At 40.7% G+C, this 15580-nt stretch overlaps 1 protein-coding gene across 10 annotated transcripts in view; it reads left to right on the top strand.

Annotated features, from left to right (window-relative positions):
- Positions 1-15580, top strand: part of eml1 (EMAP like 1) — a 58466-nt gene that overhangs the window by 23586 nt on the left and 19300 nt on the right. For 5 of the 10 annotated variants that reach the window (XM_038728949.1, XM_038728946.1, XM_038728943.1 and 2 more), the window contains exons 2-5: positions 10548-10730; positions 10999-11052; positions 13259-13397; positions 15038-15085. In XM_038728949.1, the coding sequence (XP_038584877.1) occupies positions 10574-10730; positions 10999-11052; positions 13259-13397; positions 15038-15085 (398 nt within the window). In that variant the 5' untranslated portion in view covers positions 10548-10573. Of the gene's footprint in view, positions 1-10547; positions 10731-10998; positions 11053-13258; positions 13398-15037; positions 15086-15580 lie in introns of those variants that run through there. The other 5 variants (XM_038728947.1, XM_038728948.1, XM_038728950.1 and 2 more) reach the window with 5 other exon arrangements.

Here is a 15580-nt window from a genome sequence, read left to right on the forward strand (position 1 = left end):
GTACAACTCCCTTTGTGAATGGAATATTTAAAGTACCAGTCTCACTGGTACTTTTGCTATTGCTGTTGAATAAATCTAGAAAAGTGGTCAAAGTGGTTTTCGACCCCTAGCCACCCAACCCCCAATATAACATGCATATACAGTATGTACACAGATGTTTACCAGTTTTAAATTTGTTAGATTTAATTATATTATATAATTTTATTATATTAACTAGAAAAAAATGTGATCACATCACCCCTGTTTTAGTTTCATTACACTGGCTCCCATAGATTTTAAATTGTTATTGATTACTTTTAAGGCTCTTCATGGCCTCTCTCCATATCTCTGACCTTTTAGTACCGTATGCACCGGAACATACCTTGAGATCCTAGGGCAGAGGAATGTTGTCTGTTCCAGAGGCCAGACTTTAGAAAACTAAAGAGGACAGAGGGTTTGTAGTCATGCCCCCGAGGCTCTGGAACAGCCTGCCCGAGGAAATCAGGTAGGCTGAGTCAGTGAACTCCTTTAAGTCCTTTCATAAAACAGTACTTTTATAGGATAGCCTTTCCTGATTTTATTTGACTTTATTTTTCTTTAAAACTGTGTTTTAATTCCTTAAAGGTTTTTCTTGGTTTGATCTATTTTATTTTAAAACCTGAATGTTTTTAAATTGTCTGTTTAATTTTCTGCCCTTGTGAAAGCGCATTGTAACATGGATTTGAAAAGGGCTCTAAAGAAAGATGATTATTTTTATATTAAATAATATCGTCTGATTCTCAAATACTCAGAATAAAAGACAACAAGTGCTCTTCAGATGTACAGATAAATATTTAACTAAAAATAAACAATGATTAAATATTAAATTAAATATCCTAATATGGTAAATTTCTTTCTTTCATTGTCTTCAGTAGCTTATGTTCAAGGTGAAAAAGGACATACAAAACAGAAAAGGTTGCAGGCATGTTGAGCTCTCTTTACTGTATCAGTATATGCACAATCATATGATAAATCTTGCAGCACCCAAGGCGCCCACTTTGGGAGCCATTGATCTTGAGACCTCAGTCTATGCTCAGTTAAGCCCAGCAGCTGCATAGAAGCTGATTGGTCCAATCAGGGAGCTAATTTTACTCAAGACCTCTCAAAAATCCTAGAACAATTTAAACCAACCAGACCTGAAACAGAGCACAACTGCAAGGACTACTTTTCTCAAAATTATTTAGAAAACATTACAGTTTTGCATGCAACATCCACGGAAGATCTTTGACGTTTCTGATCAGCTTTCCAATCAGAACCAAAAAGTGAATTGCATGTTTGTCCACTCAGACATCAGAGGCATTTAATTTAGTAAAGCAGAATACTTGTAAAACATCCCACCTGTCCCTAAGCAAGTGTCCACATAGAGCAACAAAGATGTAATGAGGTGACCTTATCAGGTTCATCGCTCACTCAAGCTAAACAAAGCTGGATGTGACAGGCTCAGGTGTGTTTTCTGGGTGATGTCAAAGCTCTGCTTGTGACAGTAGACCACATGCAGAAGCCGAGTGCAAAGCCAGGAGACGGAGTTGTGAATCATCCCACAAATAACCTCTGAAATGCATCACAGACATACAGCAGTGTGAGTGCAGTGGAGGGCAGAATTCAAGAACAGAAATATTTCTCATCAGTCTTGTGTAATGATCTCGTCTGCTGCCAACAGTGTCACTGCATGTTCTCTCCCCTCCAGCTGGCTGACATATATGTTTGGCTGATGTTTTTAGTATGGTGACGGTCTCAGGCACGCAATTTGTCTGTATGTTTGTGAGACCACACCATGGAAATCTGTTGTTCCCATAACAACACTGTTACTGGAACAACACGAGTACATACACACACACACACACACACACACACACACACACACACACACACACACACACACATGTTGGATAGAACAAGTGTCCCGCCTCCTGTTCCTTCCTGGTTGTTTGTTACTGAGGAACAAAGGCCTGTTTTATGTGGAGAAAGGTTGAGACTGAGAAAGAGGCTTGTGTCAGAGCCTGGAGTCTGCTGCCAAGCATGACTTAGTGCTGATGTGGTCTGTTCCTTCCCCAAAAAAGAAGGCTGTCTTTCTTCGGCTGTTTGTTATTTCTTTGTCTGTTATTAGTTAAATTTTAATTTAGACACAGATGTCATGTCAAGGCCAAACCTCCAGTGTCTTGATGAACAGTAAACAGCAAAAAGGAGCTAATGGTAGAGGCTCCCAACCCGCTGCTCCTGAGGGTAGGTGATCTACTCCTCAAAGTGGATGGTTGCTCCATCTCTGCATCCCAAGAAGTCCGCAACCTTGGTGTCATCTTGGACTCCACCCTTTTCTTTCAGTCACATGTCAAACTTATTACCAAATCTGCTTTCTGCCACCTCAAAAACATCTCCAGACTTCGATCATCACTCTCAGACCCTGTGGCAGAGTCTCTCATCCATGCTTTCATCACCTCCCGCCTGGACTACTGTAATGGTGTCCTATATGGGGTACCCAGCAAGGTCCTGGACAGGCTACAATATGTCCAGAACTCGGCTGCCAGGGTTCTCACACACACTACGTCGTGGCAGCACATCACCCCAATCCTCACTCAGCTTCACTGGCTCCCGGGTCAAATTCCGCATCACCTACAAAATCCTACTCCTCACCTAGAAATCTCTCCATGCCACTGCCCCCCTGTACCTACTGGACCTTCTCCACCCCTACTCCCCCTCACGGAACCTGCGGTCCACCGACAAGGGCCTGCTCTCTGTCCCCCACACCAGACTGCGGACTTTTGGGGACAGAGCCTTCAGCGTTGCAGCCCCCACCCTCTGGAACTCCATCCCCACAGAGATCCGAAATGCTCCCTCTCTGGACACCTTCAAAAAACTCCTAAAAACCCACCTCTTCACAAAGGCATTCAACCCTGAATGACCTTTTAATTGCAATTATGTGTAAAGTGTTCTTGGGTCTCATTAAAGGCGCTATTTAAATATAAGTTATTATTATTATTATTATCCTTCAGCCCTCTCTGCCAGTGTGCACCTGTCTGAGAACTGAAGATTTATTTAAAGGCCATTAAAGGCTTTGAACTTTTCTGCATGCAGGCAGAGAGATTAAAGTACAAACTGTGTCTAGCTGTTGCTGCTGCATCGTTTTCTGTGATTCCCTCAGGCATGTGAAGGTAATGTGAATCCAGAAAAAGTCAGTATCATTTTTATGGACATTGCGAGACAAAACCTGGACTTTCACTCAGGAGAACGCCATTTGAGTCCTATGTGAAACCAAGTAAATGTTGAGTTATTTTGAGTTTTAACTTTATTGGCGTTACTAACTTCCGTTACACGGCTTGCGTAATTTACTTACTTTAACCCAAACAACAATGTTTTCCTAAACCTAACCAAGTAGTAACCCACCTGTTTCACACCATTAACCACGTGTTCAATGTCATGTGACGTAAGTCGTAACATTTGTTGACGCTCATATGTGTCGTTTTGGGAGGCATGGACAAACACCACCGGGAAGGGTGCTGATTTAGGAAACACTTGGAAAGCATGGATGAACTACCTATATTGTTGTTTAGGTTGGAGGACTTGTTGGACATTGAACACCACTACATGGGTGCTTTCTGGTTTGATGCCCCAAATACCGCACACTCTGAAATCTATCCTTGTAAAGAGTCTACCACTAAACCTAATCTGTAATTCTAGAGAGCAACCTAGAAGAGAGAAACACAGCACAAATATTAGACAATAAAAGAAACTTGACTGCCAAGTTGTCATTAAGTGTAATCCTTAAGTCTCTCTTTTTCCTCCCTCAGTCATTTCATTTCTAGCCCCGTTTAAAAAAAAAAAAAATCATTCCCACTACAGTTTCATGAGACAGCGAGACAGACAGACAAATAGAGAGAGAGGTAAAAGAGGTTAGAGGTGGAGAGCGAGACAGAATATAAAGTTAAACCTGCTGCTAAGCTCAAACCCCCTGAGTTTAGGGATCACTAGTATTGAGCAAGATCTGCTCCACATATCCAGCATAATCCCTCTGCCACACCGTGAACACTTCCTATTTGACAGAGAAGAATGTGTGTAGGAGTGTGTGCACGTTTTGTCAAAGCAGGGTGTTGGGATATTGGTGTATGTGTTAGAGTGAGGAAGGAGTTATTCTGCCTCTATTTTATTTTATCCCTTTATCTCTCTCTTTGTGACTTTTGGGTTCCTCACTGTTTGGCAAAGAACAACAATCTGAATTTGACCAGGCCAACTTTCATTCAACTTTATGCTTCTTGTTATAATGCAGCGGAAACACCTTTTTAAACAGGTTACATGTGGTTTGATGGGGAAAAAGTAAATCTCTTTCCAGAAAGAGAAGATATATATATATATATATATATATATATATATATATAATTTTGAGGTTTTTCTATGCTCTTTCAAAGATGTCAGACATACGCTCCTCTCAGCAAAAAGAAAAACATAAGCCCTCCCTTTTTTGGTCCTCCCCTTCACCCTAATAATTTGTGCACAGTCACATAGCTGCTCCTTACAGGCAGACAGAGATGCTGACGGTGTTTGTTGCATCATCTGTTCTTGCACTCAGTCATACCAGGCTTGTGTATCAGTGGTTTTACACACACGATGGGCTGACTGTAAGTGTCAGTACTTAGTGTGTGTGATGGTGAGAGCAGCAAGGTGGGAGAGCTGTGGCATCCCATTTAACCCGAGTTTGACCCCAGGAAGGATGTAGCTGGTGGGAGGAAGGAAGCATTTAAAGTGTTCAAACAAGGACAGTGGGATCTCTGGTGGGAGTCGTTTGGCCTCTCTTCATGCTCCTCTTCGGCACAGACACACTCTTTATGACCTACACACACACACACACACATCTCCCATCTTTTATCCCTCTGTCACTCTTTGTGTGATTTTTCACTGCTTCTATTTTAACATGAAAGCCAGCTCTCCCTGCACTCAGGTCATGTGTGAGGGCTTCCCCTTCTCTAAACCACCTCTGTCTATTTATATCCCCTAAGCTCCGGTCCAGCAGGAGCCATCAGAGGCAGCCTGTGAACCAAGTGTCTGTCTCCCTAATCTGGCCAGTTGATTAGCTAATACACCTCTGTCAGGTCATGCGCTGCTCGCTGCAGGTGACACGCGAGACTGATGACACTTTAAGTAACTCTGTCTTTCTCTTCCATTTCTCTCGTTCTCTTTTCTTCCTCAAACCTTTAACTCAGTTGGTTTTGTAATTTTTCATTCTGCTGACATATCTGATGGATTATTTCAGTCATAACTGGGGCAGACAGCAATTTTCTTAATGCTGCAATTTCAAGCATGACATTTTTCTATGTCTTGTAGTCTGTAAAATATGTATATATATATATATATATATATATATATATATATATATATATATATATATATATATATATATATATATATATAAAACATCTCTCCCACATATCTGTGTTCTCTGACATGTCGAGAAAGAAATTTGTAATGTTGGGAGACTAACGTTATCATTTATTCTAGTGGTTCTATCTAAGGATGAGTAAAGGAGGTGGAAACAGACCTAACAGAGAATGCATCTAATCAGGCAGAAACCTCACCACAAATCCACTCACATGTTAACTTCAGCACCTCCGATAAAGTGCAGTTCACAGTCCCAGAGCAAGGTTGCACTTCATTTTTTAGATGTTTACATTGCAAAACGACCATTCAGTCAAAAACTGTCAACGTCAGAGGTTTGAGAGATGATTCGTGAAGCAGGTCGACGTTATCAGTTATACATTTGTTTTTCACTGTGTGAGAAAATTAATGTGTGGTGTGACAGCGTGTGAAAAGTGTCAGATGCGTGAGTCTCGTGAGACAGGTTTTTCCCTGATGAGAAATATCAGCATGTTTTATCTTGTCACACCCCTGCTAAACATAATCCCAGAACTGCTGGCATTTCTGTAGACTCTTAGTCTTTTTTTATTATCAAGGCTATTCACTGACCACCTTGTTTCAGTCTCATTCAATTCTAGATCCATCTTGTCCCTTTACATTTCTCCCTGCCTATCTCTAAATCACTACCTCCTTTTGGCATGAAATTAAATTCTGTATGCCTCTTGATTATAATTAGGTCCAGACTTCCGTTAGTAAAGCTAGCAGCAGACTGAAGTCAGGTTGTTTAATAAGTGTGACTCATTGGTCTAGGGAGAAATGGCTTTCCTTACGGCATAATGTGCAGCAGCTGAACTGGCGCTGCAGCAGCACACCACCTGGCTGTGTGCATTCATGTTATGAAATTAAAACCAGCTGGCCAAACGATGTTTGCTATCTGCATCCAGCAAGTAGATAGATGTGCGAGTAGCGTGGTATCAGTGCTCCCTTTCTGTCTCTGAAAAACAGGAATCGTTGCCACAATGTTGTGACAGGCCATTTCCTGCAGCCTCTTGTTTCTTTGATCGGTTGGTCTTCTGCAAACATTGGTTGTGGTTTTTCAAAAACCCACATTGTGGCATGGCTTAACCTGGCCGCTGAACTTTCCATCAAGCCAGTTTAGCTTTATTGTTTGGCTTCTCTGCACAGAGCTGAGTGAAAAGAAAATAGCTATCAATCATTGTCAGTAGGTAAGTGTGCAGGAGCGCTCAAACACATGGTCAGACAGCTGGAATCATGACATTTCCTCAGAGGGAACTTCCTTAACGTCATTTTCTTTTATTCCTTGAATGTGTATTTATATTCACATCCTCACATGTGTGTTTATTTAGTAGCTATATGGAAGTGGAAGTCTTTAAATGTCCCAATGAAGGAGTGAGTCACCTAGAAAGCCAGACAGCTCAGAGGGCTCTCTCCATGTTCATCAGAAGAATTTACGCAGGACTATTTCAGTTGGGTTTTTACTCCTTCAGTTTATTGATCTTTGTGTTTGGTGAGAGTGCAGAGGGGGGGAAATGGTTTGATATTGAGTACAGTGAATGACTTAGAATTAAGGTGGAGATGAGAGTCTTGTGGTTATTTTAGAGCAGGAAAAATGAATGGAGGAGAGTGCCTGTTTTCTATTTGCCCCCTACTAAGTTCCCATGGCTGAAGTGATGGACAAGCACTTAAACAGACAGGTGGTCCTGCCAGAATGACATTGCCTCGCAGAGGAAGGTAATAGGGAGCAGCGTGTCACGATGCATTAGAGCGAGCAGATAGATAGGCTCAGAGATCCGTCTCGGATTTGTGACCCAGCCACATATTGACCAGATAATGAAACGGGGACAGAAAGAAGACCGTCAGAGAGAAGCTGAAGAAGACTGACAGAAATGAAGTAATTGAAGCAGCCAGCTGACAGGTGTGAATAATACACTGGAGCAAGGGGAGATTGGTGGGGTGTAATGATCTGCTTATGTGGAGATGAAAGAGAGACATGAGTATCCAGGGGTGTATGTGTTGTTAAATGAAGATTGACATTTTACTAATTCTGACTGTCTGGCTAGAGATCACGTGACCTGAGCCCCAGAGGGTGCTGTCACATCCAGGGGAAATTTAGCCAAAACCACACCGACTGTGCCACAGTCACATCAGAGTTGCACCATCAACACACATTCTTCTGTATGAAAACAAACACCAAACCTAAACTCCACTGACCTTTCCAAATTTTCGTCCCGTCTACGAACGTGTTATTGGGCGTTAACTTGCCCCAGAGGTTTTCACAGGGGGAGCGGAGTGACAGACGGAGGATGTTGGAGCAGAGCCGGGAAATCACGGCCGTGACAGCCAGTCATTGTACTTCAACGACTGATGGTATCATGCTGTCATTGTGTCAGTGTTGGGAGCAGACCCACAGCAGATGCTGAACAGATAATAGGAGCTTTATCTCTGGATTTTCCCTCTGTGACCCACATGTGAATATGAAGGGCTGCTTCAAAGAAAGTGTCTCAGGTGAGCAGAAAGTTATTAAGATCCAGTTTTATCTCTGGAAGAGGCTTTGTCAGTGTGTGTTCAGAGGAAGAAGTAAGATTGTCGTTGCACGTTATGAAACAAGAAAGCATTTCCTTTGAGGGGAAATCTGTCTGCAAGTCTGTGTTTGAGTGTATAAACTAAAGCAGACATATTTCTCATTTTACTTCACTGCTGGGAGTGTAATGTATTAGATTGTGCACCTGCAGTTTTCATCTGACTCCATTTCTTCAGATGGGGCGTTTTCATCATAGTATCTCACTGGGTGGGCTGGTGCATTATCAATGTGAAGCAGTGTTTCAGTGAAATCTATGGGTGTATTAATCACAAAACACCAGTAATGGCTGTGACAGTGACTAAATGGATTCCAGACAAATAAAAAGGGGCACTGGAGGACACTTCTGTATGTGTATACATACCTATAGCTGGTTCGTTTCTGTGTGAACAATAATTGGTTGATTTCCATTTTCTGCTACAATCGTCAAGTGTCACATCTGCCTAATGCACCAATTTACCATCCTGTCATATTGAAGGTCTCCCCCGACTGAAACCATTCATAGCCAGCTCACTAATGAAATTTGTCCACTCATAAACAAATCTGTGAAATTGCTTTTCCGGCATGTTCTGCCAATTAAATTAAAATGACTTCATTGGACCTTATAGGATTATGTACTTCTGAATAGTTGCTGTGATGCATAAATACATGTATCTAATTAAGTGTGGATTAAGACTCAAGTATCATGTTATTTTAATAATTATTTATACATGTATATGTGTCTGCTTGAAAAGTCGGACTGCAGGTTGTTGTTTTTTTACCTTAATATACATAATTAAAAAAATTACAATAACAGTTACTTGAAATAGTTACTTTTAATTGATAAAAAAAATATATATATTGCCAACCGTAACTAATCTACTGTATATTAATCATTTGTTGAGTAAGACTAGTGACAAACATCAGCTCGATATTATGATAGTTAAAACACCTTTGCTGCTCAATTGGAAAATCACATTTGTTAACAAGTTATCTCTTGTGTCGCAGACATATATAATATGTCTTATTGCAGCAATGATTGAACTTTTCTTGGAATTAAAGATACCGTACGCTGAAAGGATCTTTTTAGCTACAAGCAAATGTTTGGGGAGAGGCTCTGGTCAGAGGTTGTCCTGAATCCCCTTAGCAGTTTTTGTTTATCTAAGAGACTCGGAGGCTTATCACACCACTTTGCTTTCACCAGATCATCTGAATTCAGACACATATCACACATTTCAATGTGTTTAAACGGTTGTACTTGATTGTTTGAGGATGTTATTTACAGAAGTCAAGAGCTCCTCATATTTCCATAGTGTTTCCAGGCAGTCGGGATTCAGCTCAGATTCTCAGAAGGAACACAGACTGCAGATCTGCCTAATCACCAGATGCCTGCTCTCTAATGCATAATGCATCAGACTGTTATTGTGAGTCTACAGGGAAAACACAGCAGTGATTTACATTAATATTTCATCAAGCCACTGTGACATCAAAGTTTTAATGGAGGAGACCCCGTGTGTGCGTGTGTTATCATTAATGAACTGGGCCCTGGTGGCCAGTGCTTGGCCTCTATTGGGGTATCAGGTGGAGAGCTGATAATAATGTGTTAAGTTAGCTTAAACTCAAAGGACTGGCAGACAGACATTTAAAGGATCAGGATCATGAATAAATGTTTTCATAGAAAAGCATTCAGCTCTTCACAGAAAAAGAGTATGCAAGTATAAAAGCATAAGTGAGTTAATGGTTTGAAAGGAATTTACTGTTTGTGCCTTTTCTTTTTTATCCCTTTTTGTCTATCTGCATGAATTAAAAGTCAGGATGGGTAATAGTTATATACCTCCCTATATTACATTTAACACAAACACTGCATTTTTTGGCTAGGATCCCTATAATTTGATTATTGGTGAGCCTTGAAAAAGACAAATTGAATAATAACTATAAATTAATACTCATACACTCCAAAACTTTTAAACTTGAAAATACATAAAATTGCTGACTATAAATCTCCTGTACTATTATTTGTATATCTGCAAATATACGCCCAGATGATATGTGTGATAAGCTGATATCAGACATTACTCACCTCTCAATGTATCGGTCAGACTTAAATCCCGGGGCAACGGAATATGTTAAAGCAATAGTTTGACATTTTGGGATGCTTATTTGCTTTCTCGCTGAGAGTTACAAGATTGATACCACTCTGTAAGGTAAATATGATTCTATAGCTACAGCTAGGAGATGGTTAGCTTAGCTTAGCATAAAGACTGGAAACAGTAGGAAACACCTATCTTGCCCCGCCTGAAAGTAACTAAATTTGCTTATAGTCACCTCTAAAGCTCACTAGTTAACATGTTATATCTTGTTTGTTTAATTCGTATAAAACCCAGTGTGGCTGGAGCTTTTCACACAAACATGTGTAAATAAGCATTTTTCCCAAAATGTTGAACTTTTCCTTCAAAGAGAATATGTTCTATTAGCAACTCACCCTGCAGCACTGACTGAAGTGTTGCGTTTATAATTTTGTTCAGGGTATATTTGCTTTATTTAAAAAGCCACTCTATGCCTAATATATCAGCATTGTGACATTTTCCACATCTCTGTATTTCCTCAGATGACAGTGCGTCAGCAGCCAGCAGTATGGAGGTGACCGACCGCATCGCCTCCCTGGAGCAGAGGGTCCAGATGCAAGAAGACGAGATTCAGCTGCTAAAATCTGCTCTAGCTGACGTGGTGCGCCGACTCAACGCGTCTGAAGAGCAGCAGGCCATGGGGTCACGCAGAGGACCCACCAAAGGTAACTAACATACATAAGCATGTTTTCTTGGCATCGGCTTTGTCAGTTACTTCTTCTGGGATGTTTCACACACGCATTCTGGCTTACACGCACTTTGTTGAAGGTATTCCTTTTCTCCTTTTACACTTGGTTCTCTTTCCTAACAATGTCTCCTCTCCAAATCTTGCTTATGTCCTTCCTCTGACTAGTTGTCAATCTCCTCTTTCTCTCCCTCCTGTCCATCCTTCCCCTCTTGTGTCATTAAACGTGTCGTGCGTTATTTGTATAGACCCTTCTTTGATGAGAAAGTCTCCCTCAGCAGACAGCAATGTTGGGAAGCCAGGTAGGCTGACTGTGAAGTCTGTCTGCACTAACCAGGCCTGGTGTTGTGTTTACAAAAAGCACATTTCAGTCACTGCCTGCTAGTGTTATGTTGTAGTATAGTATTTCACTAGGACACACACAGTTACTTTCAGTACTGCACTGCCTGAGGTCAATGGACATGTCATCTGAGTCTGAAATAGTTAAATTCATTGTTAAAGGGTAATTTCTTTTCTTTTTCAACCTGAACATTTTCCCAAGTTTTAGTGTCTGTGTGACTAATTGGGACCACATTTTTAGGTACGTTTGTTTGTGCTAGTGTGTCTTTGTTGTTGTTTTTTGTTTATATTATTGTGTGACTTCAATGTGTTTTAAACTATTAAAAACACCAAAGAAGGGGTAAAATTACTGTTTTACTCAAGGGAGGCTGGTGGCTTTGATGAGAGCGATATAGTGACTGTTTCTGGTTAAACAAAAATGATCAAACTCTTTATAAAAAAGTCTGTGGGGATCCTTTCCATAATGTTGTCAGACACTTATAATAACAATATGAGCCCATCAGTTACAAAAACACTTTGGATGTACTTTGACTGGGCTTAATTGCCTGCAAGGATTACGTTGCAGCCCTGTCTTGCTGCTGCCAACTGCAGCATGCTCGCACAATACTGGACCAATTTCAAAAAATGTCACAATTAGTCACAAAGACAAAAAAACATAGGAAATAAGGTCCAGGTTGCAAACGGCTGCTGGCTATAGTTTTATATTGAACAGACAGAGTGAGAGAATAAGAAAACACTGAACATCACATCAACAGCAAATTCCTTTCAAACCATTAACTCACTTATGCTTTTATACTTGCAGACTCTTTTTTTGTGAAAGCCTTCACCTTGTATTATTCAAAGAGCTGAATGCTTTTCTATGAAAACATTTATTCATGATCGATGATACTAGTTTCGGTTTTTGTCGTGCTTTTATTAATTAACAAAACTGCATGTGTCGATTCTCCGCTGAGATGTGTTTGACACAAACTGTCTCTTAAATAGCATCTCCACCCAAGAGACTGATGAAGTCTGCATGTGAAATCATCTGCACTTTAAGTTGTTTTTTTTATATCCTCAAATGTGCATTTGAGTGGTGAAACAGGTTAGGATTCAGCTTCAGTCTCCGGAGTGACTGTGGACGGATAAAGTTTCAGTTTGATTTGGGCGCTGGAGGATGACTCAGAGCTGCTCTCCGTTATTGTTCTCCACTTTTAGCTGCAGGGAGCTGGCAGCCTGCTCCCCTATGCTGAAGCACAGTGATCTGCTTTAGAAAGCTTAACACGCAGACAGCATGTGGACGGCCGTGGACACACAGAAACACATTCATCTTCTTTAACATGCTAACAAAATTATAACCTCAGTTTGTCCCCTTCTGCATAATTACTACATGAAAGATAACAGAGCAGTATGTGTGTGCAGGCCTGACCATGCATGTGTGTGTGTGTGTGTGTGTCTGCTAGATGAACAGGGTCTATTAAATATTCATCACTGCAGATAAAGCTGCAGCTTGGATTTGTTATTCTGGGCTGTGTGTGTGTGTGTGTGTGTGTGTGTGTGTGTGTGTGTGTGTGTGTGTGTGTGTGCCCGTGCCCCTTTAATTTTGTCAAACCACCTGCTGCAAGTAATTTGTACATTTCATGTGTATGGAACAGTGATTGATACAGAATAAATAAAAATGAGAAAAAAATACATTAAGTTTGGCTTATTCATATTTTGATTACATTATGATTTTTCTGGAATAGGCTCGTGCTGCCTTTTATCCTTATGATATATTATACTGTGCAATAAAATCTCTTTGAACCCTCATATCAGCTCATGATGCCGAGGGAGTATTTTATGAGGTGTATGGAAAAAATAAAAGTGTTACGGTTCAATTTAAGTTTTTATTACTATTGTTATTGCATTAACCAACAACAAACAAAGAGAAAGCTCCTCTTATTCCATAAACCTGTTACCCCTGTGCATGCTGGAAGGCTTTCCACTACACCTACCCTACAGTTTTATACAGATTATAACCTCTTTCCACAAATTATCAAGATAATATTACACAGCAGGTAATGCCATTTTTCTGACCAGTGTTCAGTAATTGCTCAATCTCACATGTTACTTTAATGATGCCGCATCAGTTGATACTAGTCTTGTCTTTTTTTTCTGAACAAGCCCTGCTGTTGTCTTTTTTTCTCCCAGCCAGGCCAATGATTGCCACCCTGCCGTTGCGGCCCACAGTAAACAACGGGACCATCCTACCAAAGAAAGGCAGCGGGACTCTGCCCTCCCCATCTGGATCTGGATCCAGGAAGGACGCCAGCACACCAGCCACCAAGAGGTGAGGAAAAGAAACATAATCCTTTTCCACTTAAATAATTGTGCAATATACTGTATTATTCTATAATATTTTAAGGAGTGCACTCACATTTGTATGGAAGATTTTGTAGCGTTGCTTTACTGAACCTTCGTGCCTTGTTAACACTATTGTAAACGTGTTAGATCCAGATATAAGCTGCGTGAAGGCCAGATTATGACAACTTGCATGTATCACATCATTTGTTGCAGACATTTTATATGTCTCGAGACACATTTTCTGTCCTGTCCGTCTGTGCCACGTCAGATCATTTGAGCCATAAATCGTCACATTTCTGTCTTTTTATCAGCCAAAGCCACTGACATTTGACAAGGCTGATGAACAGTTTTGTCATCACTGTCTCTGCTTCTCTGTGTGTGTGTGTGTGTGTGTGTGTGTGTGTTTATACTATGCATGTGGAGCACAGGTTATCAATCTTGTCTGTCTTGGGCACAAAAGCCTTTTCCCATCTCTGGTTGACATTATAATAATCAGATGAAGCTCAGCAGACAGCAGAGACCAGCTTCAGTCCAAGTAGCTGTGAATTCCCCGGTGGTGTTTTTTCCTTCTTTTCCATGTGTTTATTTCTGCTCGGGGGGTGTTTTCCAATACTGAGAGTTGATACTTTTAATGCTCACTGAGTCTCACCTTGAGGTTTACTGGAGAGGACAGTAAAGAAGTGGCTCTGCAGATTGAACCAGCATGAGGACGGTTGATAGGAACAAACCCAAAACCCCAAGCAGCATCGATGCAGGAAATGTGATTTGGTCTTGTGTATTTCCTTGTTGCTCATGGAGTTTGGTTGTGCTTCAAGCTTAACTGACTCTTTGTACTTTTTGATTCCTTGAACTTGAACTTGTACTCGAAAGCAATGTGACTTTTAGATAACTTGCACTTTATCAGACTAGTTTTTTGCTTGGATACGTTGTTGTAGCCAGAATTTTAGAAATACCAAAGTCATGACCCCAAGTCTCCACTAATGCAACCCCCTCAGAAATAAAGATCTCTGAATCTCTGCTCAATTATATTTTCTTTAATCTTTCCAACGTGGAGGTTGAAATGCTTTGGTGCTGTTTCAAAGCATTCTCCAAACGCCTACAACAAATTCTAGTTGAGAAATGCTGAATCCTTTGCCTTTGAGTTGACATATTTAAATGTACTGAGTGTAAGAAATCCTTGAATGAGCCAATAAAATACCTTTTCTGTATGCATTTTTAATTCCCTCCAGATTGTTTAAACGCAGCACAAGATTGTCTGCTTGGATATAACTGAAGCAAATTAATGGATTTTCTTGCTGCTGTGCTAAATGGAGGGTTTGAAGTTTTACGTACACATAAAATTCAAAATGTTAGCGACATCTTCTTGATATTAAATTGCAGCAGTTGCAGCTTTTCTGCGAATTCCACAACTCTCTTCATAAAAATCTCCTAATTTTAGATAAGTATCTGTGAGCTGGCAAGACGGACTTTGACTTGATTTATTGAGATTTAACTTGATTGACCGATCACCGTCTTTCTCATCTTTCCTGTCTTGCATGTCCTCTTTCTGTCCTTTCCAACTATGATGTTGTATATCCTGTTTATGTCCTGTCCACCAACAATGTGATGTCCTGCCAATCTGTCCAGTTTGTCTTCTCTGTCTCGCGCAACCAGAATCCTCTACCTGCCCCTCAGGTGAGAGGATCGCCAAATTACAATATACTGGTCACAATATAACATCTCCACCTCATCACAGCGTCGATGCATGCTAACCAGTATTTTCCGTTATTAAATCAGTCAACATTACATTTTCTTTTCACCATTTGTCTCATTGCTAATATTCACTGTTTTTTATTTACATTGTCAGTGACTGTTTTGTTGTTTACTGTCTGTGTCTGAGATGAATCTACACTGCATATTGGTCACAGTCCCATCAGTGCTGGCGTACACACAACAGCCATCCCCAATGCCCTGTGGCCCAATTACTATGATTCCTCGTGGGATAACATAGCAAACAACAGTTTCTCTCTCTCTCTCTCTCTGTCTCTCTCTCTCTCTCTCTCTCTCTCCTATCTATTCTAATCTGCTCTATACTGAACAAACACACACAGGCTCTCCAGAAGGGATAACGGCCACCGGCCAGTTTTAGGATTTGAATAGACTTTTCTCCCCTAGGGTGGATTAGGTGAC

The sequence above is a fragment of the Micropterus salmoides genome, unplaced genomic scaffold, assembly GCF_014851395.1.
Source record: "Micropterus salmoides isolate LMB-PRFRI ecotype aquatic unplaced genomic scaffold, ASM1485139v1 Ms_hic_scaffold_19, whole genome shotgun sequence".
NCBI lineage: Eukaryota > Metazoa > Chordata > Actinopteri > Centrarchiformes > Centrarchidae > Micropterus > Micropterus salmoides.